Source organism: Lepidochelys olivacea (genome assembly GCF_965140295.1).
Source record: "Lepidochelys olivacea isolate rLepOli2 genome assembly, chromosome: 5".
Taxonomy (NCBI): Eukaryota; Metazoa; Chordata; order Testudines; family Cheloniidae; genus Lepidochelys; species Lepidochelys olivacea.
Window position 1 is genome coordinate 15830277 of NC_140415.1, and position 17631 is coordinate 15847907.

At 43.2% G+C, this 17631-nt stretch overlaps 1 protein-coding gene across 3 annotated transcripts in view; it reads right to left on the reverse strand.

The window, feature by feature from the left end:
- The window catches only part of DYM (dymeclin), a 385616-nt gene that overhangs the window by 276601 nt on the left and 91384 nt on the right, over positions 1 to 17631 (reverse strand). For all 3 annotated transcript variants that reach the window (XM_084627911.1, XM_084627912.1, XM_084627910.1), the window contains 2 exons: positions 5453 to 5578; positions 2287 to 2429 (listed from right to left, as the gene is read on the reverse strand). In XM_084627911.1, coding sequence (XP_084484037.1) covers positions 2287 to 2429; positions 5453 to 5578 — 269 coding nt within the window. The remainder of the gene's footprint in view (positions 1 to 2286; positions 2430 to 5452; positions 5579 to 17631) is intronic.

Sequence of the window (17631 nt, forward strand, 5' to 3'; positions counted from 1 at the left end):
GGCAAACTACTCAGGGTCTGAACTTTAATACTCCTCAGAGAAGCAGTCACTGAAAGGATTGCACAAAAGAATAAAATAAAAAGCCTACAGTCCAGTAGCAACACACTTGCACAGAGTAGTCATTTAACTAGTCAGATTAAAAAAAAGAAATGTACAATGTTTATTTAACGTAGTAGATATATTCTCTTCTTCCCATTATGTAGCACTACTCATCTCAAAGGACTTTGCAAACTACACACTGAACACACACATGCAGAAATACAACCCCCCTTGGGGGTTGATGAGGGCAATAACAAGCCAGAGCTCAGCACAAAAGTAAGACAGATTAAAAACTTATCAAGGACAGTAGGAAAACCCCCCTACTCTTAGGAAGATGACATAGGACCTTTAGTATCATCTCAGCACACAGTACCTCTGCGTTTTTAAGCAGAAGACCAAACCACAAGAAGCTACATTGTACTCAGTTTATACACCTTGCCTGTGATGAAAGCAATTAACCATCAGAATTCTAGAATCTGGACATGTTGGAGCATAAGGTCTGGTCTACACTTCAAACTTAGGTAAACACAGCTCCACAGTCCTGAGTGCAATAGCTATGTTGAACTAACCCACAGTGTAGATTCAACTAGGTCAAGAGAAGAATGCTTCTGCCAACCTAGCTACTCTTGCTCAGGGAAAATCCTGTTACAGTGACGGACAAAACCCCTTTAAATCGCTGTATTCTAGGTCTACAGTATGGCTTACAGTGCCACACAGTGCCCATAGTGTGCACAGATAAAGTATTGCAAAACTGATATTAGGCCACTATCCCTCCAGCTCCATCAAGCAAGTACAACAAATAGATAATTATGTAAGTTTGTTGCTTCCTATTCAACCAAAAAAAAAATAAAATGTATAATCCAAGATTAAAATGATCAGAGGTGTTAAAGCAGGGGTGGGCAAACTTTTTGGCCCGAGGGCCACATCAGGATGCAAAACTGTATGGAGGGCTGGGTAGGGAAAGCTGTGCCTCCCCAAACAGCCTGGCCCCGCCCCCTATCCGCCCCCTCCCACTTCCCTCTGACTGCCCCCCCTCAGAACCTCCAACCCATCCAACCCCCCACTGCCGGCTCCTTGTCCCCGACCGCCCCCTCCTGGGACCCCTGCCCCTAACTACCCACCAGGACCCCACCCCCATCTAGTCCCCCCTCCGCTCCCCGTCCCCTGACTGCCGCCCCCTAGAACCTCTGCCCTATCCAACCACCCTCTGTTCCCCGTCCCCTGATCACCACCACCCCCAAACCTCTGCCCCCTGCTCCCTGTCCCATGACTGCCCCCCAGGACCCGTGCCCTTTATCCAACCCCCCGGCCCCCTTACCATGCCACTCAGAGCGCTGCCGGCGTGGCTGCAGGGGAGGAGGGACAGGGGAGGAGGGGCCAGGGGCTAGCCTCCCAGGCCAGGAGCTCAGGGGCCAGGCAGGTAGGCCAGATGTGGCCCGCGGGCCGTAGTTTGCCCATCTCTGTGTTAAAGGGTCAATCAGTTTATGGTCAACATTTTACATATCGTGCAATGTGTAATTTGGCAGAAGTACAGACAATTATTTCTAATTAATTTTTCTTCAATACACTTCTAAACAAGAGGAAAATTAAAATAAAATGCATGTGACAACCTTTCCACCACATGCAATGCTGCAGCTAAGACTTATCCGCAATCATTGCAGAGACAAAATTACTTTGAACTATAGCAGACATCCAGAAAAGGATGGCTTACAAGACTGATTCATATCATATCTTGGGAGAAGCTTTCCCTTGTAATTACACTTATTTAATGTAATTTTTCCTGTAGTACAGTAATTTAAGAGAAAACAATAACTGCCATAACCCTTAGAGTCTTACATCTTCAGAGTGGTTTCCCAATGTTCACTACTTAAACATAAAGCCAAAGAGGTAGAAATTATGGCAGACTATTATTCTTTAAGTGCTATGGTGATGGGTTCTATAGAAATATTCTAGACTGATAATGACTGGAATACTTAAGAGTGGCAGAGATTCTGAATTATTTCTAACTTTGCCGAGTGCCAGCTCTACCTTCCAGATCTGTCCTCAAGCCTATTAAAACCTGCAAAAAAAGTCCTCCCCTCCGCTGCTGGGCCCTGCTCCTGCTCACTCCCCCCTGCTACTGGTTAAGTCCCCACAATCAGAGGTACAGGTATTAGTGCTGCAAAAGGAAATGAACTGCATGTATACAAACATGTATTACACAAACTACAGATTTAGGTAGCTGTTTAGAGGAAAGAGAAGACTTACTTGCCACCCCTGATGCAAAACCATAAAGCAATCCTCCTCCATCTGTCTGCTGCTGGAAGACATGGGAACCTGGGGGAGGGCTTCTCTCTTGTCTAATGAAGTTATATAATAATGTTTTCACAAGTCTGCTGGTGTATGGGAGACTGAAAAGAAAGAAATCTAATATTTATCGAAGTACATGAAGTAACTACATTGGTAACTGCACTAGAACTTAAAAGAGAGATTAATATAAATATATTTGCACAACAGGGCAGGTATTAACCATGTGAATAAAAACTCAGAACTGGAATATTTAGCACCACTACAGTGCATTCCATCCAAGCAACTTAATGATCTCGGCAGACATTACCTAACCCACAGAAGCTTAATTCAGTAAACATCCCTGTTTTACAGATGGGGAAGCTGAGGCAAAATGAAACTAAGTATCTTGCCTGAGGTTAAATAAGACATAAGTATGTTTAATATAATTTTTCCTGTCCTATAGTGATTTAAGAGAAAAAAATAAATGCCATAAATTCTTAGAGCCTTGCATCTTCAGAGTGGTTTTCCAATATTCACTACTTAAACATAAAGTCAAGAAAGTAGAAATTATGGCAGATTATTATTAAGTGCCATGGCAACGAGTTCTAAAGAAATATTTGAGACAGATAAAGACTGGAATAGTTGATAGTGGCAAAGACAGCCAGGAATAGATCCCAGGTATCTCCTCTCGCAGTCCAATGCTTCATCTACAAGTCCATCATTCTTCTCTTTAATAGGGAAATTTAGTGAGGTATGCATCTTGATAAAGTTATAGGTTTGATGCCTCCTTTTATTCTCCAGAATGTAAATGGTAGCCAGGGTTATAGACACTTGTTTAAAGACTCTCTCCTGATGCTGGTCATTTTCTCCATCTTAAGGACATTAAAACGTATTAGAGTGGATTGATTTAAATCAAAGCAATTTAAATCACTGATTTTAAACAACAAGCAAGAAACCATGATTTAAGTAATAGATTTTCATTGTGTTTTGCATTTTTACATTTTATTTATTTTCCTAAAGACAGGTTGAATCTCACTGGTTGATAACTATTAAAATGTTTGATTTGCAACTACATAGAACATTTACACTAAATTTAGTGTTGTTTCTTGTTAACCAGGAGGATACACTGTATACTCATTTATTTAAGCAATTGAATAGCTTAACTTCTTACTAGTTGACTAATATTTTACTTGTGATATGTGCCAAGCTCTATTTGGCTGGAAAATCAAATTAATTTGAAAATGAACAAAAACATTTTTTATTAAATAAAACTGCCTTAAATGTGCTGAATACATATAAAAAAAGTTAATGAAAACATATTTTTCATTTTAAATCAATTTTTGTAAACCAAGGAAGTATCTGTAGTTAGTGAATTGAACTGTTTGTTTCTGATCACCACATCCTTAAAGATTACAGAATTAGTAGCTCTCGTCCCCTCACATTAGTTTTTATCCATAGATTGGAAGAGGAAAACAAGCTTTCCTGCTTTTTCAACTCTCATTTGGTTTATTAACTTTGAATAAACTAGTTCAATAACCTGAAATGAAGAAAATATTCTCTGTGCAGCTGCAGATGAAGTTATTGCTTTCAAAAGCTGATTTAGCACCTTAGCAAACTCTGGTTCCCCATGCTTAGACAGTGATTTCCACCAGTTTAGTGGCCTGACTCCCTTTGAAACTTCGCAGCAAACACATACTGCTTCATATTTTTGTATTTAATTTCAATTACTGTAATAGATTATAAATTTAGGTCTTAACGTATGTTGTCAGTTTCAAATTTAATTTTAATAGATCTATTTTTAATTAATAAATCTCTATTTCAATTAAATTTTTAAAAAATCTGGGGTTTTTATCCATCCCGACACTTATGTTGATTTGCCCATTGCTGTACATGTGTGCCAAGCACTCCATCAGCTATATAGAAAGGAGTAAGCAGCAACAGCAGGTCTACAGGAGAATTACTATCTACAGCTAATATTGCCAATGTTTATTTTTTGTTTCTCTTACAGTTTAAAGCTAGAGCATAAATAGCACACAGGAAAGTGGTTTTTTAAAAAATATTCTTTCACTTTTAATAATCTATGATGTTATCAGTATTGTAATAATACTGCAACAAGAAGCTCTGCACAAGTGGACTCCTGCCAAGCACCACTGACTTCAACAGGATACTGTATGGAATCACTTGCAGGACTGGGGACTACAGACCTATGTCTGTTTTCAGTATGATTTTTAAACTGCTAGTGTCCCTTCAATTTGCTCCATCATATTTCGCCACCCAAGAAGAACATTTTTATTCAGTGAAAGGAAATATACGGTACTTATTCCATTATTCCTCGGCATTTTGGCTACACAAAACAGGTAGACTGTATTTTCTCCAACGTTTATAGTTACGAAACTAGTTGCAACCAATTTACATTGATTAGTGAAACACATGACCTCACCTCAGTGACTGTTAGTGGTAGAGAAGAGAGTTGCTGGAACTAAATGAATTAAAGGGAAACCACCGCAATATGTTTAAAAACAATTCAGAATTAATTACCTAAATTCTCCAATGCCAATGGGACTACTCATGTAAGTAAAGTTAAGTACGTGATTCAGTGTTTACAAGATCAGGGCCTACTAAGCCTCTGTCTCTCACTTCCCCCATCTATACAAATAGGGTTCATACTTCCTTATCTAACAGAATAATTCAGGAGCATTTTTGAGGCACTCAGGTACTACAGAGAGAGGAATACTATAGAAAAAGCCCACAGATAAATATAAAAACAAAAAGTAAATGACTTCTTTTAAAATAAAAGTTTTAAGTAATTAATAAAATTTATAAATGATACATATCAAGTTATAAGGTCCTTCCAACCCTGATATTCTATGATAAGGGCAAATGGGATCCAGAATAAAGCTGTGCTGAAACCAGGGTATGGGGAACCTTAAATGTGAAACACTTCACTAACATTTGGCAATGTTTTGGGGTTTTTGTTTTTTTGTTTTTAAAATGGCAGAATAATGCAATAAAACTTATTATATTTTCCTCTCCTTACACTGTCTACAAGTGCAACAATCTATGAACACAAAACAGAAGTTTATCAACAGCATGAAAAACTATTTGCTTTTTTCTGTGTTGAATGCAACACTGTAATGTGACGTACCATCGGCCACGCATCAGGTATTTATGAATGATGCTCTCTCGCAGAATTTCCTTGTGAAATAGTTGGCAGGAAAGGAAGACAAGAAGTGTCGTCACAGCTTCCAGGGAAATGCTGTATGTTATGTCTCTGCAGGGAGAAGAGAGAATAGTCATAAGGATCAAGCTATTGTTTCTATTTACAAACTGACTTTTACATTATGAGAAAATGCTCTAAATTCACATGTTTATACAATGCTTAGCACATTGGGCCTGTATCCAATCTATGCCTGTTTCCAAAAAAGAGACCACCCCCCCCACCCCACCCCACAAAAAAAGGAGACTGTATTTAAAAAAAACCCCACAATTAAATACCCAAAATACACAAGCTAAAATTTTAAATTTTTGACCAAGCTTAGTCACTCACTAAAATAATGCATATATCTTAAAAAACTGCTCTGACATTTGCACTTCATATGCATTTGTTTTAAAAATGAACAAAGAACAGTGAGAGGCCAGCTCTAATACAGGAAATATTTAGGGACACCAGAGGGCACTGAGACCAATGTGGATGCAGGTTGCTTGAGCTCTAAAGAGGCCCACCGGAATCCACAAACATTGTCCCCTAAAACACAACATCTAACCCCAAGAAATATTGCACCACACTACTGAAACCCCCAAGATGCCCTGTAGCTTGCATCTTCCCCTGATTCCAAAAGCACCAAAAAAAACCCTAAGATCTGCCTCCCCGACTTCTACAATCAAGATAGTGCCTGAGCCTGATGGAACGCAGCTGATGACTGTCCCACAACAGGTGGCTGCAAATACTGTTGAAATTAAATCTACAGTTTCCACCCTACAGACCACCATGACAGAGATTCAGATGGACAGGTGAAGCAGAACACAGAGTTTCTGAAGTGGAAGATGACTTCAAAGAAAACAAATTTCTGAAGCTGAGCACCTCGCTGGCACCATCCCACCCACGGCTGAGCAAACAAAAAACAAAAAGAAACAGTCAGACACTCAGTGATCACCTTGCTCCCCCAAACCCTGGAATTTGCCCTGGATGTGAACTTCACAGCAACATGAATACCACTTAGTAAAAGGAGTGAGACGTGAACCAAAGATCTTCTAACTCCCAGACCAATGGGCATTCCTGAATGCCAACAAGTATTTCATGAGGGGAAGGATGAGTCTCTCTCATGATGTGCTACCACCAAAAAAATGCATGGCACTTGGTTGGTCTGTCACTAGTCACTTTTGAAAATTTTGCCATAGTTACTATTCTCTGAAAACTAGAATCTTTACATTATGCTAGACCTATCCCTTGACCTATATATAGTTCAGTGTCAAAGATACCATGACATTTTTCCTTCCTTTAAAAATTAATTATAGTGTAAAATCAGGCTCTTTCAAATAATGACAACTTAAAAAAAAAGTTATGCTCTAGTGCACTGAATGTGAATGGACAATTGAATTTAAAAGCAGGCTGAACTAAAACTCACTGCTCTGCTAATTAGTCTCAAGATTACACTGGAAATGATCCAATTTAAAAAATGCACAAGTTCTCTCCCTATGAAAAAAGTAATGTGATGTTTAGTAAACCCAAAAATTTTGGTTTCAGAGTAGCAGCTGTGTTAGTCTGTATTTGCAAAAAGAAAAGGAGTACTTGTGGCACCTTAGAGACTAACCAATTTATTTGAGCATAAGCTTTCGTGAGCTACAGCTCACTTCATCAGATGCAATTTTTGGTATTCTCAAGTTTACTATTTCAAAGACTGCCAATAACTTGCATAACTATAAATCATAAGGAATGGCCATTATGAAATACTTAGAACATATACAATATTGCATAGATATTCAGTAACCAAATCTCCTAATATCCCACCGTAGTAGATATTAAACACATTAACCAAGAGGTTAATATTTGCTCAAAGTCATAGAATATCAGGGTTGGAAGGGACCTCAGGAGGTCATCTAGTCCAACCCCCTGCTCAAAGCAGGACCAATCCCCAATTTTTGCCTCAGATCCCTAAATGGCCCCCTCAAGGATTGAACTCACAACCCTGGGTTTAGCAGGCCAAAGCTCAAACCACTGAGCTATCCCTCCCCCTGAGCCAATAGCAGAAGTGAAATTACACTTTCCTGGCTCCCAGTCCCATACACAGTCCATTCGACTATGCTACCTCCAACACTGAAACACATTTTACAAGGTTAGGCAGACTAACATTTTCCTTTTAGTTTAAAAAAAAAAAAAAAAAAGGCTGACTACTGTTTTATTCTTGCTCTCACTATTTACATAAACATTTTAATCCATACATTTTTATTGCACACTTCAGTAAGATATTTCTGCTTTAATAACATTCTTCCTTAAAAATTGCTGGCTCTAGTTTAATTAGTTCTAGTTTCCGTGAGTTGCCTGACTTTTTGCCTACTACTTAGAAAGTTAGCCATTGAAAAAGTTGGTTAAGATCCAAGATCAGACATTACACTGTGAACCAGTTCCACCGCAAATTAATCTAAGCCAGAAACAATGCTGAGCTAGGAGCTGCTAGCAGGTTCTCGCCAGATTGTGCTGCATAATAATTGACACCTACATCAGTTCCAATCAGAGCACTGCAGCCGATTACACCACACAGGGATTAGAAATCTAGGGCTCTTTACAGGAGGCATCTATGTAGAACTTACTGTGTTTGGCTTTTTAATGACCAAAAAAATAAAATACATTCAAACGTGCACTTTCCCCAAGGCTGAAGGGTATATGGAGACTGATTCTCTCTCTCTCATCGACAGAATGAACAGGGAGGCTGATTTGCCCTGGATACAGAAACTACCATAAAATCCAGGATACTTCTGTGTTTTCACTGGAAGCATACAGAAAAAGGTTTAAAATATACTCCGAGAATCTAGGATGTTCAAATTATATACAATTTTTATGTATTCTACCTATAATTCTTTTCCAATAAACGTCCAGCAATACAACTGTCTCCAAGCCCTGGTCTATACGATGGAGTTAGGTCGAATTTAGCCGCATTAGGTCAACTTTAAAATGAATGCATCTACACAACCAACCCCGTTCAGTCGACCTAAAGGGCTCTTAAAATCTACTTCTGTACTTCTTCCCGCCAAGGGGAGTAGCGCTAAAATCGACCTTGCTGGGTCAAATTTGGGGTAGTGCAGACGCAATTCGATGGTATTGGCCTCCGGGAGCTATCCCAGAATGCTCCAAGGGGACCGCTCTGGACAGCGCTTTGACTCCGATGCACTAGCCAGGTACACAGGAAAAGCCCCGGGAAATTTTAAATTTCATTTCCTGTTTGGTCAGCGTGGCGAACTCAACAGCATAGGTGACCATGCAGTTCCCGCAGAATTGCAAACGAGCTCCAGCATGAACTGAAAGGGAGACACTGGATCTGATTGCTGTATGGGGAGAAGAATCTGTGTAGGCCGAACTCGGATCAAAAAGAAGAAATGCTAATATATATGCCAAAATCGCACAGGGCATGTTAGAGGGAGGCTACAACAGGGACACACAGCAGTGCCGTGTGAAAGTTAAGGAGCTCAGGCAAGCCTACCAAAAGACAAAGGAGGCAAACGGTCGCTCCGGGTCAGAGCCCCATACATGCCGCTTCTATGATCAGCTGCATGGCATTCTAAGGGGGGACCCCACCACTACCCCACCACTGTCCGAGGACACCTCCAATGGGGGAGTCTCACACAACAGGGAGGAGGAAGAGGAGGAGGAGAATGCACAGCAGGCAAGCAGTGAATCCGTTCTCCCCAGCAGCCAGGGCCTTTTTATCACCCTGGAGCCAATACACTCCCAAGGCGGGATCCCCAACCCTGAAGCCAGAGAAGGCACCTCTGGTGAGTGCACATTTGTAACTACAGTACAAGGTTTAAAAGCAATAGTGTTTAATGTTTGATTTGCCCTGAAGAATTCAGATGCATTAGCGGCCACTACAGCTATTGGAAAAGTCTGTTAACATGTCTGGGGATGGAGCAGGAATCCTCCAGGGACATCTCCATGAAACTCTCCTGGAGGTACTCTGAAAGCCTTTGCAGAAGGTTTCTGGGGAGGGCTGCCTTATTTTGTCCTCCACGGTAGGACACTCTACCACAGCAAGCCAGTAGCAAGTAGTCTGGAATCACTGCAACACAAAGCATGGCAGCGAATGGTCCTGGGTTTTGGTCGCATTCAAGCAACATTCAGTCTTTATCTCAGGAGAGTTATATAATTCATGGTCACCTGGTTGAAATAGGGGAATTTTTGTAAGAGAACAGTAAAAGGACCCCGGTCAGGCTGGGTTGTTTGCGCTTAGCTAAAAGGGATCATCCTGGAGAATAGCCACGCAGCGGGGTGGGGGGAAGTGCATGCTGCACATCCACCCTAAAACCGCAGCTCCTTCTTTCAAATGTGAAACCCAACCGGCATTGCTTGCTATGGGAAAGGATGGTGCTGCAGTTTGAAACCATTCCCACATGTTATGAAGGAGGAAGAAGCCAACCCTGCATACCAAAACACTTACCATGGCTGTCTGGAAACCAAATTCTGTTGCCCAACCGTGTGAAATGTGTCACCATACCGGCAGGCGCTCAATATAAAAGGCAAAATGCGACCTTGTACCTAAAGCACAAGTGCTGTGAATTGCTTGATTTCTTTGGAAAGAGTCTCCCCTTTGTTCTCAGAAATGTATCATCTTAAATTTTACTCTCCCTTTTTATGTCCTCCCAGGTGCAAATGTTTCTGTACTCCCTCCATCATCTCCGTCCCTGAGTTTATTGCAGATTAGAATGCAAAAAAAACTGCACTCGCGATTACATGTTTTCCGAGTTCATGCAGTCCTCCCGCACTGGTAGGGCACAGCTTAATGCATGGAGGCATTCAGTGGCAGAGGCCAGGAAAGCATTAAGTGAGTGCGAAGAGTAGAGGCAGGAGGTGATTCTGAAGCTAATGGGGGAGCAAACGGACATGATGAAGAATATGTTGGAGCTGCAGGAAAACCAACAAGAGCACAGACCCCCGCTGCATCCATTGTATAACTGCCTGCCCTCCTCCCCAAGTTCCATATTCTCCTCACCCAGACACCCAAGAACGCATGCCGCCCCCCCTCCCCCACCCAGGGCACCCAGCCACTCCACTCCAGAGGATGGCCCAAGCAACAGAAGGCTGTCATTCAAACAATTTTGATTGGTAGTGTGGCTCAATAAGCAATGTAGCCTTTTCCTTCCCTCCTCCCACACCACACCCCACCCGGGCTATCTTGTCAGTTATCTCACTTCTTTTTTTTAAATTAATAAAGAAAGAATGCATGGTTTCAAAACAATAGTCACTTTATTTCCTTTGCCAGCTGTGATTGAAGGGGGGAGGGTGGTTGGCTTACAGGGAATTAAAATCAACAAAGGGGGCGGGTTTGCAGCAACGAGTAACACACACAGCTGTCACACTGGAGCCTGGCCAGTCATGAAACTGTTTTTTAAAGCCTCTCTGATACAGTGTGCCTAGCTGTGCTCTTCTATTCGCCCTGGTGTCTGGCTGCTCAAAATTGGCCGCCAGGCCATTTGCCTCAACCTGCCACCCAGCCATAAACATCTCCCCCTTACTCTCACAGATATTATGGAGCACACAGCAAGCAGCAATAACAGTGGGAATGTTGGTTGCACTGAGGCCTAACCTCGTCAGCAAACAGCACCAGCGAGCTTTTAAAAGTCCAAAGGCACATTCTACCACCATTCTGCACTGCTCAGCCTATAGCTGAACTGCTCCTTACTACTGTCCAGGCTGCCTGTGTACGGCTTCATGAGCCAGGAGAGCAAGGGGTAGGCTGGGTCCCCAAGGATAACTATTGGTATTTCAGCATTCCTAAAGGTAATTTTCTGGTCTGGAAAGTAAGTCCCTTCTTGCAACTGCTCGAACAGCCCTGAGTTCCGAAAGATGTGAGTGTCATGCACCTTTCCCAGCCATCCCACGTTGATGTCAGTGAAACGTCCCTTGTGATCCACCAGTGCTTACAGCACCATTGAGAAGTACCCTTTGCGGTTTATATACTGGTTGGCAAGGTGGTCCGGTGCCAAGATAGGATCCGTCTATTGCTCCACCACAGTTAGGGAACCCCACTGCTGCAAAGCCATCCACTATGACCTGCACATTTGCCAGAGTCACTACCCTTGGTAACAGAATGTCAGTGATTGCATTGGCTACTTGGATCACAGCAGTCCCCACAGTAGACTTGCCCACTCCAAATTGATTCCCAACTGACTGGTAGCAGTCAGGCGTTGCAAGCTTCCACAGGGCTATCGCCACTCGCTTCTCAACTGTCAGGGCAACTCTCATCTTGGTATTCCTGCGCTTCAGGGCGGGGGGGAAAGCAACTCACAAAGTTCAAGGAAAGTGGCCTTACCCATGAGAAAGTTTCGCAGCCACTGTGAATCATCCCATACCTGCAACACTATGCAGTTCCACCAGTCTGTGCTTGTTTGCCGGGCCCAGAATCGGCGTTCCACTGTACCAACCAGCCCCACTGCCACCATGATGTCCCAATTGCCACAACCCGTGCTTTCAGGAATGTCTGCGTCCATGTCCTCATCACAATCATCCTCGTGTTGGCGTCTCTTAGCCCTGTTCTGCACATACTCCAGGATAAAGCGCAAGGTGTTTACAATGCTTACAACAGCAGCGGTGGGCTGAGTGGGCTCCATGCTTGCCCTGGTATGGCGTCTGGGTAACCCAGGAAAAAAGGCGCGAAACAATCGTCTGCCGTTGCTTTCACAGAGGGAAGGAGGGGCGACTGACGACACCTACCCAAAACCACCCTCGACAATGTTTTTGCCTCATCAGGCATTGGGAGCTTAACCCAACATTCCAATGGGCAGCGGAAACTGCGGGAACTGTGGGATAGCTACCCACAGTGCACGGCTCTGTATGTCAATGCTAGCCACGATATTGAGGACACACTCCACTGACTTAATGCGCTTAGTTGGGACGTACGCAATCAACTGTATAAAACAGATTTCTAGAAATCGACTTCTACAAAATCAACTTAATTTCGTAATGTAGACATACCCCAAGTCATTTATTCCATGAATTAGCAGGTTTTTTTCCAGTGGCAAAACTACATAAGTGGAAATACGAGTTTGAGGAGAAATTAGGAAGTCCCTTCCTCTTTCTTATATGAGTCAGACTTTAAAAAAAAAAATTTGTAAGATGTTAGCGTAATATATTATGCCACTTTCTAAAAAGCTTCTTTTCATATTATTTAATTGTTCAGAAGCAAAACTGGTAAAATTCAGTAACTGGAGTTATTTTATGTCTTATTCCCATGTTCTTTTTTATTCAAGCCTATATCCCCAGCATTGTCATAATTAAGGGATGTTTAAGTGTATGTTCCTTACTTTCAGCTTGCAGAAGAGCATGGGCAGACTATCTAAATTAAACCTTTTCTCCTAAATCCAACGAAAACCCTGTTTTCCATTATTCCAAGATGCTGTTCGTAAGTTACCTGCTCAGTAACACTGCTTGAAGTTTGAGAGCCCAATGCCTGCCTGTCCTGAGGGCGAGTTCTTAACTCAAGTCTTTCTAAAGCCCCAAAAGACTCTAGCAGCAATCTTTTCTAACTTTTCAAAGAAAATCTTGAGTGCACACAGAAAAGGTAAAAAACATGAGGCAGTCAGTTCATACACACAGCACATCTGGCTAATTAAGTTACACATTATATTCCAGACTCTGGCTTCCTCCTGTGTTATGGGTTTGTTGTTGTGTTTTGGTTTTTTCCCTCCATAAGAAAGGATTACTCACCCTGTGCAGTAACTGAGGCTCTTTGAGATGCGTCTCCCGATGGTCACAAGCAGTGCTCGTTGGACCACACATGCACACCTCCCTTGCTATGCGCAGGACGTATATATAGCGCTGTGCAGTCCGACCACGCCCAGTTCCTTTTCTGCTGCAGAGCTTATGTTTTCAGCTCCAAAGAAGAGGGGAGGAAGACGGGTAGGAACACACATTTCGAAGAACTTCAGTTACTGCACAGGTGAGTAACTCTCTCTTCTTCAAGTGATGTCCCTATGGGTGCTCCACTGTAGGTGACTATAAAGCAGTGCCTCTAATTGGAAGGCTGGGGCTTCGGACCGACACGTACTGCTGAGGATAGACATCATGCGTAATAGTGTAGTCATGGGTGAAAGTGCCTGTCGATGCCTAGGTGGCAGCCTTACAAATGTCATCATTGGGGACATTATTAAGAAAGGCAATCAATGTAGATAACAATCCTGTGGAATGTGTTCTGATTGAAGTAGCAGGTTGTCTATCGTGGAGTTCATAAGATAAACGTATACACTGTGAGATGCATTAAGAGAGGCGTTGTTTAGATATAGCAGTGCCTATGGATCTTTTGGTGGTGGAGAGGAATAATCGTGGCGATTTCTGGAAGGGTTTAGTCCTGTCCAAGGAGAATGCACGCCTCATGTCTAGGGTGTGTAGAGCTGTCTCCTGTTGATTACTGTGAGGCAAGAAGCAAGGGAGGTGTTATCGGTTGATTTAGATGAAATTATACTGGGACCTTAGATAAGAATCTTGGGTGTGGGCATAGTGTAACTTTGTCTTTATAAAACACTGTGTATGGTGGAGATGCCATGAGGGCCGCAATTTCGCCCAACCATCTAGCAGAAGTAATGGCGACAAGAAAGGCCATTTTCACTGATAGGTGTACACAAGAACAGGTTGCCATTGGTTCATTCAGGGGCTTAGTCAGAGAATGTAAGACTAGGCTGGGGTCCCAGGCTGGGATCAGCTCTGGTATATGAAGATAAGATTTTGAATACCCTGCAAGAAGTGCTTCATGAGTGGGTGTGCGAAGATTGAGTGGCTGTCAATGTAGGAGTAAAAGGTTGTGACTGCCACCAAGGGTATCCTAATAGAGCTATTGACTAATCCTGACTGTTTAAAGTGTAGAATGTAGTCAAGAATAAGTGGCAACAAAGAGTGCACTGCAACAACCTGGTCTGAGGTGCACCAGCAGTGAATCTAGTTCACTTATAAATGTAAGTGTCTCTGGTTGTGTCACACCTGCTATTCAAAAGTATCTGTTTGACTGTGTCTGAGCAGGTTATTTCCAGATCCTGGAACCACAGAGGAGCCAGACTTTGAGGTGGAGCATCTGTCGATTGGGATGGAGGATGCATCCTGTGTATTGTGAGAGGAGACACGGCGTTACATGAAAAGAAATCAGTCAGTATACGATCATGCATAGAAGGTAAGTATACCAGACCTTTCGTGGCCATGTTGGAGCTATTAGTATGACATGAGCTCTGTCCTTCTGTATTTTGCAAAGTATTTGGAATAGGAAGGGAAAGAGAGGGAAGGCATAAAGGAATGGTGCATGTCAGGTTATGAGGAATGAGTCTTCAAGCAATCTGCGCCCCAGTCCCGCCCTGGAACAGAATTGAGGGCAGTGGGCATTGTGTTGAGTGGCAAAGAGATCTATGGTGGGATGGCCCCATTGGTTGAATATGGGTTGAACTGCTCGCTTATCCCGGGAGCTATGCGGCTGAAATGGAGATGTTGTTATGGACACACCAGTCGCACAGTTTGATCACCTTCGAGCATAAAGAGTGGGACTTTGCTGCGCCCTGCCTCTTAATGTAATACATGCAGGTGAGATTGTCCGTCATCACTCTTATGGTATGAGAAGAGGTAGGAAATATCAGCAGGCACTGCAGACCACTCATAGCTCTAGGAGGTTGATGTGTAAGGTGGATTTGGTAGATGACCATCTGCCCAGCACTGTGTGTTCGTGTAGATGTGCTCCCCAAATGATTAGGGAGGCATTGGTGGTTAGGATCATAATTGGTGATGGTCGTAGGAAAGGAACTCCGACACAAACATTGTTGGGCTGTGTCCACCAAAGTAGTAAGTCCTTGACTCATCGGCATGGATAAGATTTTGTGGAGGCTGTGTTTGTGGGGGGAGATATACTGTGCGAAGCCATGCCTGAAGACATAGCTTGTGCAGTCTTATATGCCTCACTACAAAAGTGGCTGCTGCCACGTGGCCTAGAAGTTGGAGGCACATTCTTGCAGAGATCTCAGGGCAGACCCATACGTTGGATATCAGATCTAGTATCGCTGAGAATCTGTGAGGTGGTAGGAAGGTTCTGGCTTGTATGATGCCCAATTGTCTGCCAATGAATTCTTGTACTGGTGTTAAAGGTCTTGTACTGGTGTTAAAGAGGACTTTTCTAGGTTCATGAGGGGGCCTAGCTTCATAAACAGGTCCATTGTTATGTGGATGGCTCGGAGAGCATCGGTTTCAGATGGGGCCTTGAGGAGACAGTTGTCCAAGTATGGAAAGATGATGACACCTTGTTTCCTTAGGTAGACAGTGACTATTGCCAGGACCTTGGAGAATACCCAAGGGGCTATGAATAGACCAAAGGCAACACCTTCTACTGGTAGTGGTCATCGCTCATGACAAATTGAGAAACTGTCTGTGGGCAGGGTGTATTGCGATATGGAAGTATGTGTTTTGGAAGCTGAGGGCCAAGAACCAGACCCCCTGTTCCAGTGTTGGGATAATAGAGAGAGGCTAACAATCTTGAAATATTGCAGTTTGACAAACTTGATTAGATTGCAAAGGTCCAGGATGAGTCACCAGCTTTCTTCTCGATGAGGAAACAATGGGAGTAGAAAACCTATCCCCCGTGTTGGAAAGGGACTGGTTCTATGGCTCCCAGCTGCAGAAGATTATTTATTTCTCTCCATAGAATGAATTCATGAGAAGGGTCCCTGAAGAAAGATGGAGAGAGGGTCTGGCAGAGCAGGATAGATAGGAAGGGGATGAAATATCCTTCCTTGATTACCTCTAGAACCCACGTGTCCAAGGTAATTAGTCTCTATGATGGGAGAAACTGAGCTAGTCGGTCACCAAACTGTTGGGACGTCAAAGAGGGAGAGGCTTCTCGGTGCCTTGACCACACCTTCAACATTGTTGCTTCGGTGCGAGTGCATGAGAGGTAGCCCCTGAGGAGTGGGTGTACTTTAGAGAGAGGCCTTTGTTTACGGCGCTGAAGTCATAATGCCATTGAGGAGTATATTGCGGTGGTTGGGAGCGAGAGGGGAAATAGTACTTTCCCAGACGTCTCTTTGGCACAGGCCTGTAGGTGCCAAGCGATCGGAGTGTAGCTCAGGAGTCTTAAAGGGAGTGCAGGGAATCATCCATGTGCTCCAAGAACAGTTTTTGTCCCTCAAAAGGTAAGTCTTCCGCAGGTGGTTTGGACCTCTTTAGGAATACCCGTGGATGGAGCCATGATGCACACCTTATGACCACAGGAGTTGCAATGGATCGGGCCATGATGACTCTAGTAGTAGGAATCCTTCAGTCTTGAGAGACCATGGGTATGCACCCCTGAGAGATAAAGAATTTACTCAGTTGGTTTTATGGCAGCCGCAAACATGGCTGAAGAGACCCACTTGAGAGAGACAGTCTCTGCCGCATCTGTCACATTTAAAGGTGATGTTTCGAGCCCTTAGACTCTGCCTTCTGCGAGCTCTTTTCTCCTCTGCTAAGCTGGACGGCTTCCTCTCATAACTCCGGAGACCTCTGTTAAGCTCTTGTTTCCAAAGGCTGCGGTCTTGAATCTGATCTTCCCATTTGTCCACATCCATCTCCACTTCTTTGAAGTCTCACTTGCACGCACCCTTGAAATGCAATTTTGGGCGTCCTTTGGATCTTTTTCCAGATGCCAATTTGCTGTAGAGGATGTCTTTTGGAATGCACCCATCATTCATTTGGCACACATGCCCAAGCCAGTGACGGTATCTCTGTTTGAGGAGTGTTTGCATGATGAGTATTGCTGGCCCGTTTGAGCACCTCAGTGTTGGTGATTCTGTCCCTCCAGGAGATTCCAAAGATTAGACAAAAGCTATGCCTATGAAAGCTGTTGAGCCTCTTTTCCTGATGAGAGTATAAGTCCATATTTCGCTCCCATACAAAAATGTGCTGATAACACATGTACAATATTCACAGATCTTTGTGCGTTCTGTTAGTTTGTTGTTTTGCCATACCCTCTTGTTCAGTCTAGACATTGTTGTGGCAGCTTTTCCAATGCGGATGTTGAGTTCTGTTTCAAGTGAAAGGTTGACTGTGATAGTGGACCCCAGGTACGTAAACTCATTCACCACTTCAAGTTCATAGTTGTTGATCTTGATGGA